The 16,342-nt window shown below is 39.0% G+C and overlaps 1 protein-coding gene across 2 annotated transcripts in view; it reads right to left on the bottom strand.

Annotated features, from left to right (window-relative positions):
- The window catches only part of LUZP2 (leucine zipper protein 2), a 514,336-nt gene that overhangs the window by 267,939 nt on the left and 230,055 nt on the right, over positions 1 to 16,342 (bottom strand). Inside the window, exons 2-4 of one of the 2 annotated variants that reach the window (XM_086383024.1) lie at positions 14,444 to 14,561; positions 7,375 to 7,445; positions 776 to 857 (exon numbers count right to left, since the gene is read on the bottom strand). In XM_086383024.1, coding sequence (XP_086239150.1) covers positions 776 to 857; positions 7,375 to 7,445; positions 14,444 to 14,561 — 271 coding nt within the window. The remainder of the gene's footprint in view (positions 1 to 775; positions 858 to 7,374; positions 7,446 to 14,443; positions 14,562 to 16,342) is intronic. The other variant, XM_086383025.1, reaches the window with a different exon arrangement.

Below are 16,342 nucleotides of genomic sequence, written 5' to 3'. Positions count from 1 at the left end.
GGGATCTTCTTGACCCAGGGATCGAACCTGTGCCTCCTGTGGCTTCTATATTGTAGGTAGATTCTTTACCACTGAGCCACCGGGGAAGCCCTTCTGTTGGTCTTACTATACCTTATAATTTTAATTAATAGACTATGCTTTAAAAAAGACTCAGGCCCTCAAATAAAATAAAAGCTTCAATCCCCATAAGTTGTACATAAAGGGGGAACAGGTAGAAATCTAGTTTTCAGCACTACTATCCAGACCACTCTCCCTCCTGCTTATGGGGAATATTAGTCATAAAAATTGAAATATGAAGGTCAAGTGAACATCATTTTGAGAGAGAAAATCTGGAGAGAAGATTCATTCTTAAACCTTGGGGTGTATCAGGATCACCTGTGGAGATGATTAAATAGGTAGATGGTGTAGCCCCACCCTTGAGAGACATCTATTCAGTGGTTGTAGGGCATGGCTCGGGGTTCTGTATAGCTTAACTTAGTTCAAGGTCACATCCCAAATCCAAGGGCTGCTGATATGGGGCCTGACACCAGCACTCCTGTCCTCAGTTTCTCATTCATAAATAAGGGTTGGGAATTAGTAGACCCCTAAGAAGCAAATACATATTATTTTTGGAATGAATGCTGATGAAGCACGTTTTATAATCTTGGTGATGATGTTTTATTTATTGTATTTTCATTTGTTAGAGGTGTGTTTGTTCAATAGTGATTTTGGGGGAAAAAAATAAATGAACAATTCTCCAGGTCCCAAGCAAAGGACACAAAAAAGAAACACTTACAGTAGCCTCTTGTTTTTCTGCTTTGTCAGCTGTCTCCTTAAGCTGACTTTCCAGGGCCTCCTGGAGAGCCTTCATTTGTTCTCTTGTTTAGGAGAAAACAGAGAGGAAAAGAGAGACATAATATAAATCTGTACACTATGAAATAAGATTTCACTGCACATATACACTTAGGAAACATAACTAGAAAGTACAGAGACAGAGTTAAATATACAGGATGCGTCTCAGGATTCTGGTAAAGATAACTGTCTCCCATGGAAGCTCGAAAAGCAAGCTGCATTTAAGAGCAATTGCCTTGCTCTTGTGTCTCATAAGAATCCCACTGTGAGAGCTGCATAATGTGTCAAATCATATCAATAAAATAATTAAGAGTTGGAAAGCTAATTTTAGTAACAGCATGCTAGGGTGTGAATATGCTGTTCAGAAAAAAAAAAAAAAAAAACAGTTACCATAGACTTGCTGATAGGATAAAATGATCATTTCCTTGGATGCCCCAGTTGACTCAATCTAAAGCATTATGTTTTAGACATCTTGTGTAAGGTCTGAGAGTTTTTATAAAGACAAAGAGAAAAAAAGACTTATTTCTAATGTGAAAGCTCATTTATTGGGGATAATAAAAAACACATGTCTTCACACATATGCACATTGTATCTCAAGCTCACTAGGACATATGGACCCTGTCTCACATTAAAAATTACATACTTTCATAAATACGCATTTCCTTCAAAGGTTTAGGATTTTCTCAATTATGACAGATTTATTATCTTTCTTTGCCTTCATTTTATCATCTAAGCTATCACTTCAGACAGCAGATAACAGCATATGAGTGAAGTATGTGTGTTAAGTGTTGTCGTGTGTTAAGTATGGCTAGAGGACTAAACTCCTTCAAAGCAACAGCAAAGACCAAATGAAAACCTAGCGTACAGACTAAAATTCCCAGTCTAGAGCCAAAAGATAACTTCTGGAACAGAAATATTTTCTTGGTGTGTAACCACAATAGGGAGACTATGGAATAGGAGAGTATACTCTGAGACTCATTTTTATCCATCCATAAAATGGGCACAATGACAGAACTGCCTCGTAGATTTGTAGTGACGTTTAGAAGACAATAAGGCACGCAAAATACTTGGAAAATAATCACTCACTACACATGAGATCCGGAGAAGGTAATGGCACCCCACTCCAGTACTCTTGCCTGGAAAATCCCATGGACGGAGGAGCCTGGTAGGCTGCAGTCCATGGGGTCGCGAAGAGTCGGACACGACTGAGAGACTTCACTTTCACCTTTCACTTTCATGCATTGGAGAAGGAAATGGCAACCCACTCCAGTGTTCTTGCCTGGAGAATCCCAGGGATGGGGGAGCCTGGTGGGCTGCCGTCTGTGGGGTCGCACAGAGTCAGTCACGACTGAAGCGACTTAGCAGCAGCAGCAGCGGCACACACGAGATCACTGTCATAACCACTGGTACCACTAGAGGTCCCTGTGTTCATTCTTTGACTAGCACATCCTGCACAAACGCAAGCTGCTCTTTCCCGCAGAACTTAATATCGCCTCCAGTTTTCTTATCTAGAAACTCCTAGGTCACACTCTCAGTTTTAAGACTATCCGTGAAAGTCTATACGATTGTTGGAATCAATCTGGATGTTGTTTACCAAAGCAAAACAGAATAGGGACAAGTTATAAAATAATTGCAGTCACTTTGGTTCTTAGTTGATTTATGCATGATTGGTTAAAACTTTAATATGCTTTCGTTTAAAGTGGATTTTAAATCTCAGTTTCCATTACAGCCTCAAATAGGTTTCATTTACTAAAACTGTTTATTAGAATGAAGTGTCACATGTGCTGACTGCTAAGTTGATTCAGTCGTGTCCAACTCTTTGCGACTCTATGGACTGTAGCCCACCAGGCTCCTTTGCCCATGGGATTCTCCAGGCAGGAATACTGGAGTGGGTTGCCATTTTCTTCTCCAGGGGGTCTTCCTGACCCAAGGATTGAACCCTCATCTCTTAAGTTTCCTGCATTAGCAGGAGGGTTCTTTACCATTAGGTGCAACCTGGCAAGTCCCCAAAGTGCCACATACGGATACTTAAAATCTGAATTTCCATGACTGCTTCTGATATTTTTCACAAAGAACACTTGTGACATAATATAATATGAATGTCTACCTATATTGTAGGCTTATAGTACACCAGGCACTCAATAAACTTCACATCAAATTGTAGTATCTTATTGCAAATGGAAAACCGATGCATAAACAGGTAGCGGAACTGTGTTCTGGACCATATGTGCTCAAATTCTAGACAGTCATTATAATACCTCTATTGAGGGAGAGAGACAGAGAGAAAAAGAAGGACGGAAGGATCCACGTTCTATTCCTAACACTCAAATATTCAACAAGTATTGAATAAAAATAGAACAGGACTATCATGATCTGTGTGCTTAGTCACTCAGTCATGTCTGACTCTTTGTGACCCCATGGACTATTAGCCCGCCAGACTCCTCTGTCCATGGGGATTCTCCAGGTAAGAATCCTGGAGTGGGTTGCCATATCCCCCTCCAGGGAATCTTCTCAACCCAGGAATCAAATCCAGGTCTCTGCCTTCGTAGGAGGATTCTTTACCATCTGAGCCACCAAGGAAGCCCAAGAATACTGGAGTAGGTAGCCTATCCCTTCTCCAGGGGATCTTCCTGACCCAGAAATCGAACCACGATCTCCTGCATTGCAGGCATATTCTTTACCAGCTGAGCTATCAGGGAAGCCCTAGGAATACTATATTTCCAACTAAAAACTTTTATATTAGAATCTTATAATAATTATTCATTACTTCTGGATTTTAAAATTCTCATTTTTATTTTTAAAGTGATACACATGTTTTAAATTATAAAATATAAATTTTATAAAATCCAATATATATACATATATATTCAAAAATACCTGCATACTGACATCTATAGGCAATGGGGAGTAAGAAAAAAAAAGTAAACTGCAAAAGCTGTTAACAAAAACTGGAGAAACAGAATTCTGCACATTTTCACGGCAAGGAAAGCTAGCCACCAGAATGGCAAAGCAATCCTTTTGAAACTGTTGAATATCTCCATTTACTCTTAGATTTTTCAAGCTTATTTCTGCACATTCTCACTGCTCTCATGGTTTAGGTGTCCCCAAACCCCCCAAACTTGGTGAGTTTTACTCCAATGAGAAATTCTTGCTGACTTGCTCAAGGACCATCCCTGTCCACCAAGTAGATTTGCACAGGATAGAGCTCTTCTAGGTCCCTATCTGGCACTGAACTGAAACTTGAATTCTAAAGAACTGTGACAGGCTTCTCCAATGCTGAGTATATTTCAGCATAGAATTGCATGGTTACAAGGAATTTTAAAAGGCAGCTCTTTCACACATTTTCCATTTCCAATTATAAACATAAAAATGCCTCACCCTACAGGAAGGTATTTTTTTCGAATGGTTACCAGCCTGTATTGCAGTAACATTACAGAAAGAAATCTTGCTGCTATCCCAGGCATTCTTTTCCTTTTCAGAGAACTCAATATAGTAAAATCCATTAGTACACAGAGTCCAAAACTGCTTTCTCAGAATCTCTATCCAGCAACCATTGTACAGCGTAAAATATATCATTCCTTTTTATTTTCAAGACATGCATGCATGCTAAGTGGCTTCAGTTGTGTCTGACTCTGTGCGGCCCTATGGATGGTAGCCCACCAGGCTCCTCTGTCCATGGGATTCTCTAGGCAAGAATACTGGAGTGGATTGCCATTTCCTTCTCCAAAATACTGAGTACTCTTCTATCCCCCAGGATCTCTATTTTGTGGTTGGATAATCTCACTCCTCACACGTTATGGCTTAAAAGTCTCTCCATCAACTTGAAGATCCTTTTATGAATATTGCCTAGGCTGTCTAAATATTTTTGTAAATGTAAAAATCAAGAGTCAATGCAACTTTCTCTCTCTGTCATGTAAAATTCTGTGTGCGTGTGTGCACACCCACACACACTCCTTTTTCTGTACCTCTTGGTGGAAAGACATGCTGCTGTACCTGGTTATTTATGGCCACCTCATATCCTCTGAGTTTACTTACTTATAATCTGGTACAGCTAAACAGAGAGATTTCATTAGTTGCTTCTTGGCACACAATTCCAAGAGGGAAATTCTAATTGATTCAGTTTTGTTTTGCTGGCCACCTTGAGCTAATTAACTGTATCCAGTGATATCAGAGTCAGATAAAAAGTAGTCTAGAGACCACTTCTCTAGGGAAGGACCAGGTAATAATCCCAGAGGACAAAGAATTACTGGGAATGGGGTATATACCTAGATGGCATCTGCAATACATTATAATCTTTCCAGCTCTGATAATACTTCTAAATTTGCAACCAGTTAATACTATTTATAGTCTGAGAAGGTTTTTCTCTTTTACTATTTATCAATCTCTCTTACTTTGGAAATGAGATACATAGCCTCTTTCACATTCAGATAATTATAATTTTTATATATCTCTAACGAAACAGAAAAAAAACCACATATCAAATGCATTATACTTTTGAGAAATCATCTATTGGTATGTGATTTATTTGAATTTTCCATTCTGACTTTGTGCATTACATAAGTTACGCATTTTAAGCAAATTTTATAGTTTTGGATGAAACTTGGAAAGCATAATTCCAAAATATTTGCTCCGTTTAATCCACTCATTGAAAGACTTGGCCCATCATCTGCCATTCATATACCATGCCAAATATGATGATGACCTGAAATTCTTAATACTGCTAGTCATATTTTTCCTTGTTTGCATGGATATTTTGAGTGTCATGTAGAAGCAGCCTTAGATAACTTAAGAAAATAGCAGCAGACTAAAGGAATACATTTTTCCTTTTCCACATCATGCATAAGCCTGTCTCTTCATCTGTGTTTCTTGCGCAATAAGAAACACTGACGCTGTTGTCTTCACGCCCTGGGGCTCGCTGATGAGATCTCTCTGTCCTCTCCTCTAGGCCACCTTTTCTCAACCTGGTCTATGTCTCTTTCTTTCTGCCTTGAACGATGTTGTCAGAATAATTCCCCTAAAATTCATTTTACATGATATCATCCTTTTTCAGAGCTACCTAAATGAGCCTTCTGTTGAAGTCCACTTTCAGCCAACTTTCAAGAATGGCCCCTGTCTACGTATGACAGCCTCATTTTCTAATCTTTCCTGACTCACTCTGTCCTCTTCAGTCAACGCAATCCCCTCACTGGTGTTGCACATGGATTATGCAGAAGTCATTTCTACTTTTATGTTTTTGCTAATTATCTTTTCCAAACATGGGAGAGTCTGCAAAGCTAATAACTTTCAGTGACACTTCGTCTGCTTTAATTAGCTATTCCTATTGAAAATATGGCTTATAATTCTCCACTAACTCAGTGAACCACAAATGCTTATGTGTTTTAAAAGGTGGATGATTTCAAACCAGTAAAAATAGGTTAAAATTATGTACTTTTGAAAATATGCTCAGACCTATATTTTACATGCGATCTTTTTAATATTGGACTCTGGAGTGAATTTCATGTTCAAGAAATAAAGATTTCATTGAAATACGAAAAGAGTCAAGATGAGATGCTCGATTTGGTATTTTTAACATGTCATTGCCTCAATGATATGAGGTTTCTGGATCAAGAGGCAAAGACAGTGGAGAAGATACAAGACGGTAAGCAGAGGGTACATAGTGTGGTGCCTGCCAGCTTCTTAAACAGCTTTCTGCTTTGGAAGCAAACTAATAAATTTAGGCAAACTAACTTGAAAGGGTGTGACTGTAGGTAAGATACAGCAGAGCAAATTCCAATTTAATACAACTCTCAGCAGCTTGCTTAAGCATTTTGAGCAACAATTTCCCATTTATTGAATGGGGACAATAATAACTACTCTGTAATTGTATTGAAACAAAAAATGTATGTATATATATAAAACCAGCAGAGCCTCTAATAAATGTATAACAAATAACAAAGGCTAGCTCTTTTTTACCTTATAATACCTTGGTTTTTTTTATGTGTTTGTTAGACAAGCAATTTTAAGTCATAAGGTTTTTTTTTTTTTTTAATTCTAGGTATAAATCTAGCTCATACTTCACTTCCTTTAAAAAATAAAGTAAGAGTAATAAAAATGTTCTAATTCTATTATGCTATTAATAAAATTACCCCATTCCTTACCAACCCAATTATCACCAGGATCAAGTTGTGATACTATTAAAAATGGCCCACTATGTCAAAGCTGTCGGATCTGTATACTGATGGGAAGATTTATCTTATAAGATGGGCTCCATCTTATAAGATAATAGAGGAACATACTCCAGATCCTTAATAGCTAAATTGAGATCTGCATATAGGCATGGTCACTATTAGCATCACCCATCATGAGGGAACATACTAGAAATACAGAATCTCAAGTGCCACCCTATATATATATAGTGATTTGAGCAAGATTCTCATATATTAAAATGTAAATAAGGTTATAAAGAGATGAATGCATTTAAAATAAACTTATTCATGTGAAGTTGCTGAATGAATTTTGGTGATGGAAAAAAAGAACTGAGAAAATGAAAGAACGCAGCCTTACCTTTGTTTCTGACCTATTTCCAGAAGCTTCTGAACATCAGTTTTAGCAGATATCTCATCGTTTTTCAAATTCTGATAAGAAAATTGGGAAAAGGAAGTCTTATTCAGGTGATAGATTGAAGCTGACTCTACTGTTGTGTTTATGGCGCAAGGTGTGCCCTGAAATAAGAATGTGCAAATGAGGCTACGATGGCCCCTTGGCTCTCAGGACGCGCAGTTTATGACACCAACTAGGGAAGGTGCTACAGTGAGTGAAAGGGAATGAACTGAGTTTCAGTCTTTAGAGGTTCAGTGAAAGAGAAAGAACTCTCCAAATATTTAGGTGTCTTTTTAAATGAATATGCCTATATTTTTGCTTAGTTACTCAGTTGTGTCCGACTCTTTGCAACACCATGGACTGTAGCCCATCAGACTCTTTGTTCATGGGATTCTCTAGGCAAGAATACTGGAGTGGGTTGCCATTCCCTTCTGCAGGGGATCTTCCTGACCCAGGGATTGAATTCCAATCTCCTGCATTGCAGGTGGATTCTTTGCCATCTGAGCCACCAGGGTAGCTCCATAATGGAATATAAAATATATTATCTGTTCTTCATTAGAAGTTTTACCATGTTCTCTGCAGGCATGTGAAACTTGTTTTGGCATAGTTTCTACAAACAAAAGGAGACATAAAAGACTTCTCTAAATAAGCTAAGTAATAATACATTCAAAATCAAAGCAGTCAAATGGCATGTACCTATTTGGTTGTGTCTATTATTTATAAGTAATGCATTAGAATACATGTAAAAAAAAACTAGGACCAGTTCAAATTGTAATGGTACTGTATAGATAGTGGATTAAGGAAAAAAAATACCACCTCACTCATTAGTCTTTATTTACTCTGGCAAATTTAGCATTGATAGACTGTGAATCAAAACAGAGAACTGCACTGAGCTTTTCTAATTAAGTAAGCTGTCTTGTTAAGCCTTCCCTAAGAACTTTCTTATTTATACCCAATAAACTATTTAACATGGTAACAGATCCTTCTTGATGTTAAAAGTTGAAATAGAGACAATAATATTGTTTGTAGGAAGAGCAGCTATGACAAGTAAAACATTAACAAGACTGGCAAATGTTTTGTTTACTTAATATTTATTTAACATCAAAGGCATGGTGTCCGCCTTCACCAATTTTTCATCCTAAAGCTACGAACAATTTTCATACAGTAAGTTAAGTGTTCTGATAGGCATGTGGTAGAGTGAACTTCACAAAAGAAGAATCTTTCCTAAAATGATTGAGGTCAGTATTAGGAAATAGCCAATAAAAGATGCTGTGTTTATTTGCAAAGAGTGCATGTATTCCAGCTAAGTGCTTCAGCAATGTCCAACTCTTTGTGAACCCATACACTGCAGTCTGCCAGGCTCCTCTGTCCATGGAATTCTCCATGCAAGAATGCTAGAGTGAGTTGCCATTTCCTTCTGCAGGAGATCTTTCCAATTCAGGGATCGAATTGGAAATTGATCCCATGTCTCTTACATCTCCTGCGCTGGCAGGTGGTTTCTTTACCACTAGCACCACCTGGGAAGCCCTTGGGAAGAATAGCTTGATGAAGAAAACAGGATAGAGGAGGGTTGAGGGGAAATCACTAACCATCTAATTTACATTTCAAAGTGCATCATGGCCATATGACCTGGGGCAGGTCACAAAATCTGCCTTTTAACTTCCTTGTGTGATAAATTGTGGGATTATTTCCAGAAAAACATCTACTTCTGCTTTATTGACTATGCCAAAGCCTTTGACTGTGAATCACAACAAACTGTGGAAAATTCTGAAAGAGATGGGAATACCAGACCACCTGACCTGCCTCCTGAGAAATCTGTATTCAAGTCAAGAAGCAACAGTTAGAACTGGACATGGAACAACAGACTGGTTCAAAATCAGGAAAGGAGTACATCAAGGCTGTATATCGTCACCCTGTTTATGTAACTTACATGCAGAGTACATCATGAGAAATGCTGGGCTGGATGAAACACAAGCTGGAATCAAGATTGCCAGGAGAAATATCAATAACCTCAGCTATGTAGATGACACCACCCTTATGGCAGAAAGTGAAGAGGAACTGAAGAGCTTCTTGATGAAAGTAGAAGAAGAGAGTGAAAAAGTTGGCTTAAAGCTCGGCATTCAGAAAACTTAAGATCATGGCACCTGGTCCAATCACTTCATAGTAAATAGATGGGGAAACAGTGGAAACAGTAACAGACTTCATTTTTCTGGGCTCCCAAATCACTGCAGATGGTAACTGCAGGCATGAAATTAAAAGATGCTTGCTCCTTGGAAGGAAGGTTATGACCAACCTAGACAGCATATTAAAAAGCAGAGACGTTACTTTGCCAACAAAGGTCTGTGTAGTCAAGGCTACGTTTTTTCCCGTGGTCATGTATGGATGTGAGAGTTGAACTATAAAGAAAGCTGAGTGCCAAAGAATTGATGCTTTTGAACTGTGGTGTTGGAGAAGACTCTTGAGAGTCCCTTGGACTGCAAGGAGAGCAAACCAGTCAATCTTCAAGGAAAACAGTCCTGAATATTCACTGGAAAGACTGATGTTGAAGCTGAAACTCCAATACTTTGGCCACCTGATGCGAAGAGCCAACTCATTGGAAAAGACTCTGATGCTGGGACAGATTGAGTGCAGGATGAGAAGGAGAAAACAGAGGATGAGATGGTTGGATGGCATCACCAACCCAATGGACAAGAGTTTGAGTAAACTCCAGGAGTGGGTGATGGACATGAAGGCCTGGTGTGCTTCAGTTCACGGGGTCACAAAAAGTCGGACGCCACTTACAGATTGAACTGAACTAACATTTAGATAAACTGTGGGATTTCAAATTTAGGGCTTCCCGGATAACTCAAATGGTAAAAAATCTGCCTGCAATTAAGGGAGACCCAGGTTTGATCCCTGAGTTGGGAAGGTTTCCTGGAGAAGGAAATGGCAACACACTCAAGCATTCTTGTCTGGAGAATTCCATAGACAGAGGAGCCTGGTGGGCTACAGTCCATGGAGTTGCAGAGAGTTGGACACGGCTGAACAACTATTACACACAAAATTTAGAAAAGCCACAGAGGACAGTGGAGGATAGTGGGGCCTGGCAAGCTGTAGTCCATGCGGTTTAAAGAGTCAGACACAACTTAATGACTGAACAACAACAATAGACAGTTATTGGAAAACTCAAAGGGGATAATAGATGTGTGAATTAACTTTGCATAAATATGTTTATTCCTTTGGCTATCTGCTATACTCTGGCATTGTAAAGGAAACCAGAATTAAAAAGTCACCACCTTTTCTTCAAGAAATTGAAAAAGTACAACATATGAGATATAGAAATATAAAGGCAAAAAGAGTAGGTAGACAGATGGGGCTCTGCAAAGTGTATGCAATTAAAGAGCAGGACAGCACTTAATAAATTATTATTTCCCCAGCAATAGCAGAGAAGTGAGATGCACATCTTGGAAAATAATTTTGATGACTTTGAGGATACTAAAGATTGATATGCTACTGCTGCTAAGTCGCTTCAGTCATGTCCGACTCTGTGCTACCCCATAGATGGCAGCCCACCAGGCTCCCCCGTCCCTGGGATTCTCCAGGCAAGAACACTGGAGTGGGTTGCCATTTCCTTCTCCAATGCATGAAAGTGAAAAGTGAAAGGGAAGTCGCTTGGTCGTGTCCGACTCTTAGCGACCCCATGGACTGCAGCCTTCCAGGCTCCTCCATCCAATGGATTTTCCAGGCAAGAGTACTGGAGTGGGGTGCCGTTGCCTTCTCCGAAAGATTGATATATCTAATAATTAGTCAATACAATGTTTATTGACTGATGAGTATTACTAAGCCATTCAGGTGTTATGGTTACAGAGATGAACAAGACTTACAAAGATCATATCTTTATGAAGCCCTATTGGAAAATAAAATATGTACAATTAGCAATATTTACTCACTTATTAGATGTATGCCTTTGGGAAATTTCTTTGACCTATTTGAATATTGTTTCCTCATTTCAAAATTATAAAAAAGTTATCATAATTTTGTGAAGATATTGTTAAGGAGATTTAGCAAGAAAAAATTTAAAAATTCACCTTGTACAATGACTGGAACAAAATAAAAAAAAATAAAATTTTCAAGTACATTTAGGGATTGACTTGTTACTCTTTTAAAAAGGTAACTGTGTACAAAATGATACATTTCTTTCAAATAATTTCCTAGGCTGTAATTAGATGATGCTGTGAAAGTGCTGCACTCAATATACCAGCAAATTTGGAAAATGCAGCAGTGGCCACAGGACTGGAAAAGGTCAGTTTTCCTTCCAATCCCAAAGAAAGGCAATGCCAAAGAATGCTCAAACTATCGCACGATTGCACTCATCTCACATGCTAGTAAAGTAATGGTCAAAATTCTCCAAGCCAGGCTTCAGCAATACGTGAACGGTGAACTTCCTGATGTTCAAGCTGGTTTTACAAAAGGCAGAGGAACCAGAGATCAAATTGCCAACATCCACTGGATCATCGAAAAAGCAAGAGAGTTCCAGAAAAACATCTATTTCTGCTTTATTGACTATGCCAAAGCCTTTGACTGTGTGGATCACAATAAACTGTGGAAAATTCTTCAGGAGATGGGAATATCAGACCACCTGACCTGCCTCTTGAGAAATCTGTATGCAGGTCAGGAAGCAACAGTTAGAACTGGACATGGAACAACAGACTGGTTCCAAATAGGAAAAGGAGTATGTCAAGGCTGTGTATTATCACCCTGCTTATTTAACTTATATGCAGAGTACATCATGAGAAATGCTGGGCTGGAAGAAACACAAGCTGGAATCAAGATTGCCAGGAGAAATATCAATAGCCTCAGATATGCAGATGACACCACCCTTATGGCAGAAAGTGAAGAGGAACTCAAAAGCCTCTTGATGAAAGTGAAAGTGGAGAGTGAAAAAGTTGGCTTAAAGCTCAACATTCAGAAAATGAAGATCATGGCATCCCGTCCCATCACTTCATGGGAAATAGATGGGGAAACAGTGGAAACAGTGTCAGACTTTATTTTTCTGAGCTCCAAAATTACTGCAGATGGTGACTGCAGCCATGAAATTAAAAGACGCTTACTCCTTGGAAGGAAAGTTATGACCAACCTAGATAGCATATTCAAAAGCAGAGACATTACTTTGCCAACAAAGGTCCATCTAGTCAAGGCTAAGGTTTTTCCTGTGGTTATGTATGGATGTGACAGTTGGACTGTGAAGAAGGCTGAGCGCCAAAGAATTGATGCTTTTGAACTGTGGTGTTGGAGAAGACTCTTGAGAGTCCCTTGGACTGCAAGGAGATCCAACCAGTCCATTCTGAAGGAGATCAGCCCTGGGATTTCTTTGGAGGAAATGGTGCTGAAGCTGGAACTCCAGTACTTTGGCCACCTCACGGGAAGAGTTGCCTCATTAGAAAAGACTCTGATGCTGGAAGAGATTGGGGGCAGGAGGAGAAGGGGACGATAGAGGATGAGATGGCTGGATAGCATCACTGACTCAATGGACTTGAGTCTGAGTGAACTCCGGGAGTTGGTGATGGACAGGGAGGCCTGGCGTGCTGCAATTCATGGGATTGCGAAGAGTCGGACACGACAAAGTAACTGAACTGAACTGAACAGGCTACAGGTCCAGAGAGACTGAGAACCCTGCAAATATTGTAAAGATGACCGCTTATGGCATTTCTTTCACTACATGCTTAGAAAATTCTCAGTGCCAGATGTTCTATTCTCTAAGAAGGTGCAAGTGTCAAATATCCTTTGTTGTCTCGTACAATTTTTGAATTTCCACTTAATGAAAAGGTACAGTTCTGGCATCGGCTTCCTATGGCAATCAATACACAGTCATTTTTATCCTCTACGTGCATCCCTGATGCTCCGTGTATACTTCCACCGTGGAACTGTCGTTCCTGCACTGTCACCAGCACGCTACCTGTCACTGTGTCCTCTTGGAGTCTAAGTGATTTTTATATTTTCATGTTCTCAAGATGTAATACAGCTTCTGGAATGTGAGCTTGGGTGTTGGCTTCAAAATAGCAGACCTATCTCCCAGCTGTCCTCGTGCTCTTAGTTTCCGAGCCCTTTTCTAACTCTGTTTTCTTACCTATAAAATGAGACTAATAATAATCATGCATAATTATCATGTGAAAATTAATTTAAAAAAATGAAGAAAGAGTACCTAACACAAGAGACCACATTCAATACACTGCAACCGCAGTGATTACTGACACCATCGTCGCTGTCACAGGACTAGAAAGCTAAGAACAATGGTGATTATGCAAGGTTCAGAAACGTGCTTCTGGGAAATAACTAACAGACCAGCTTTGAGTCAGACTGGTTGTATTTAAATTCTGGCTTCCCTTGTGACTTTCAAGTATGATTCCTCATGTATAACAAGAAAAATCACATTTATGATGCCTATTCTCATTGGTATATTATGAGAATTAAATGCTATAACACATGCAAAGCTTTTGGGGTACACTGTATATTCAATGACTACAATGTTAAAGGAAAATACTAAAATATATTCTCAGATATTTCAGAAACTTTTCAAGTATAGGTATTGTGATTCACTGAATGTTAATCCATTTTCACAGATGACACTTTCCTTTGTGAGGATTTACCCACTGTAGTAATGAGGTTTATCAAAGAATTTTCAGAACTATCTTTTGTGGAATTTAAAGTTCTCTCCTAGAGATCATTTATATATTCATTTAAGTCTTGGCCATAATTGCTTTTCATCATTTTGTAATATAAAACACACAGGGGTCAAGTTGATCTTAGAAGCTGTGAGAAACTGAGGGCTTTGCCAAGAACCCAAATTTCTCATTCCTGGATGCTTAGACTGCATTTCAAATGACATTTCTTTTCAAAGCTCATATAATAATAAATAATAACTCCCATGGTCAAGCCCAGGAATATATTCAAACTGGTAAAAAAAAAATTGTGGAAGTCTTCATGTATCAATCCACTGAGACAAACTAGGTGATTCCCTATACTTGGCTGCTGAGAAAATTAGTTTTCATCTCACCTGAAGGTTGGTTTTAATTCCATCAAGTTCTCTTGATGTCTTTGTCAGCTGACGGAGGATGGTGCTTCGCTCCTTAAAGACTCGTTTCAGCTGCTTTTCTAGCTCTTCATAGTCCTGTCTAACACAGAAAGAAAAGGCATGAGGGCCTCCCAAATTCTTCACTTGGCTCTACCCACTTTGGCCATGATCACAAACCCTTGCATTTTAAGCAAAGTCTAGATGAATTGAAACCTAATTATTAGGATATTTTATTTTTATTAGTTCATCTAAAAAGGAATTTTTAAAAAAGCAGCTTAAAAACAAGATTTTATTTTGCATTGATAACTAGCCAGGCTAGTTTCCAGAATAACACTGCACATCTTTTGCATCTATAACATAGTATGTCAGATACCACTTGTAAATACAGATATTTTCCATGACATCACCACACTTTTTTCTCAGGTCCTTCAAGCTTTACAGCAAGGCATTTGATTGGAACCAATGTAGCTCAGATATTTAGATAGATTCTGACACTGGGGGACAAACTTGGGTAGAACCAGGACAGAACGGAGGGGGTTTTCTTCACCCTTGGTTTGTAGGAAATGAAGTCCACTGAAAAGGCACCCCTTTTCAAATTTCTACTACTACTAAAGAAGTATTGGACAAAGCAAAATGCCTCTAAAAATCAGTCAGTCACTATAGTAATTACAGTGAAGTTTGAACAGACTTGTTAACTATTATCATGAAGGAAAGACTTATCTATCATACATACATACATATGTAATTTTTTCCCTATTTTTCTCATATGGACTTTGCAAGATAACAAGGTAGGTACTTGGTTCTAATTTTGCCAATATAAAAGACGGAGCTCAGAAAAATTCACTATGCTAAGATCTTACGCAAGGAATGAATGAACAAGTATTTGTGTGTGTATCTGTATATGTCATAGCAAGTGTGTATGTGCATGGAAAAAATGTACACAAGGAAATAGTTGTCAGTGAAGCCTAGGAACTATACCTGATAGGGAAAAGTTAAAAATGATTAACTGGCACACACAGGCGGTTAGAGATTAGAGTCATGAATCCAAGGAAGACTTCCTGGTAAAAGTGATACAAGATATACGCAGTTTGATCTAGATGTCTATCAACAGATGAATGGATAAAGAAGTTGTGATACATCTATACAATGGAATAATACTCAGCCACAAAAAGGAATGCATTTGAGTCTGTTCTAATAAAGTGCATGAACCTAGAGCCTATTATACAGAGTAACATAAGTCAGAAAGATAAATATAAATATTGTATACTAACACACATATCTATATATAACACACATATATAACACACTTTTCACTTTCATGCAGTAGAGAAGGAAATGGCAACCCACTCCAGTGTTCTTGCCTGGAGAATCCCAGGGACAGGGGAGCCTGGTGGGCTGCCGTCTATGGGGTCACACAGAGTCGGACACAACTGAAGCGACTTAGCAGCAGCAGCAACATACATATATGAAATCTAGAAAGATGATACTGATGAATTTATTTGCATGGTAGCAATGTAGAAAAAGACATAGAGCACAGACCTATGGACGCAGAGGGAGGAGAGAAGGGAGAGGCTGAGGTGTAAGGAAGAAGTGAAGTGAAGTCACTCAGTAGTGTCCGACTCTTTGCGACCCCATGGACTGTAGCCTACCAGGCTCCTCAGTCCATGGGATTTTCCAGGCAAGAGTACTGAAGTGGGTTGCCATTTCCTTCTCCAGGGGATCTTCCCGACCCAGGGATCGAACCCGGGTCTCCTGCATTGTAGGCAGACGCTTTACCGTCTGAGCTACCTGGAGAGAGTAACAAACTTACAATATGTAAGTTATCTATATGTAAAATAAATACCAATGGGAATTTGCTATAAGACTCAGGGAACTCAAACA

This window comes from Bos grunniens, chromosome 29 (assembly GCF_055505025.1).
Source record: "Bos grunniens cultivar Pamir isolate PY7600 chromosome 29, Bosgru_T2T1.0, whole genome shotgun sequence".
In the NCBI taxonomy this organism is placed as follows: domain Eukaryota; kingdom Metazoa; phylum Chordata; class Mammalia; order Artiodactyla; family Bovidae; genus Bos; species Bos grunniens.
Note: the sequence above shows the minus strand (reverse complement) of the source record. Positions and strands in the feature narration are given on the sequence as shown.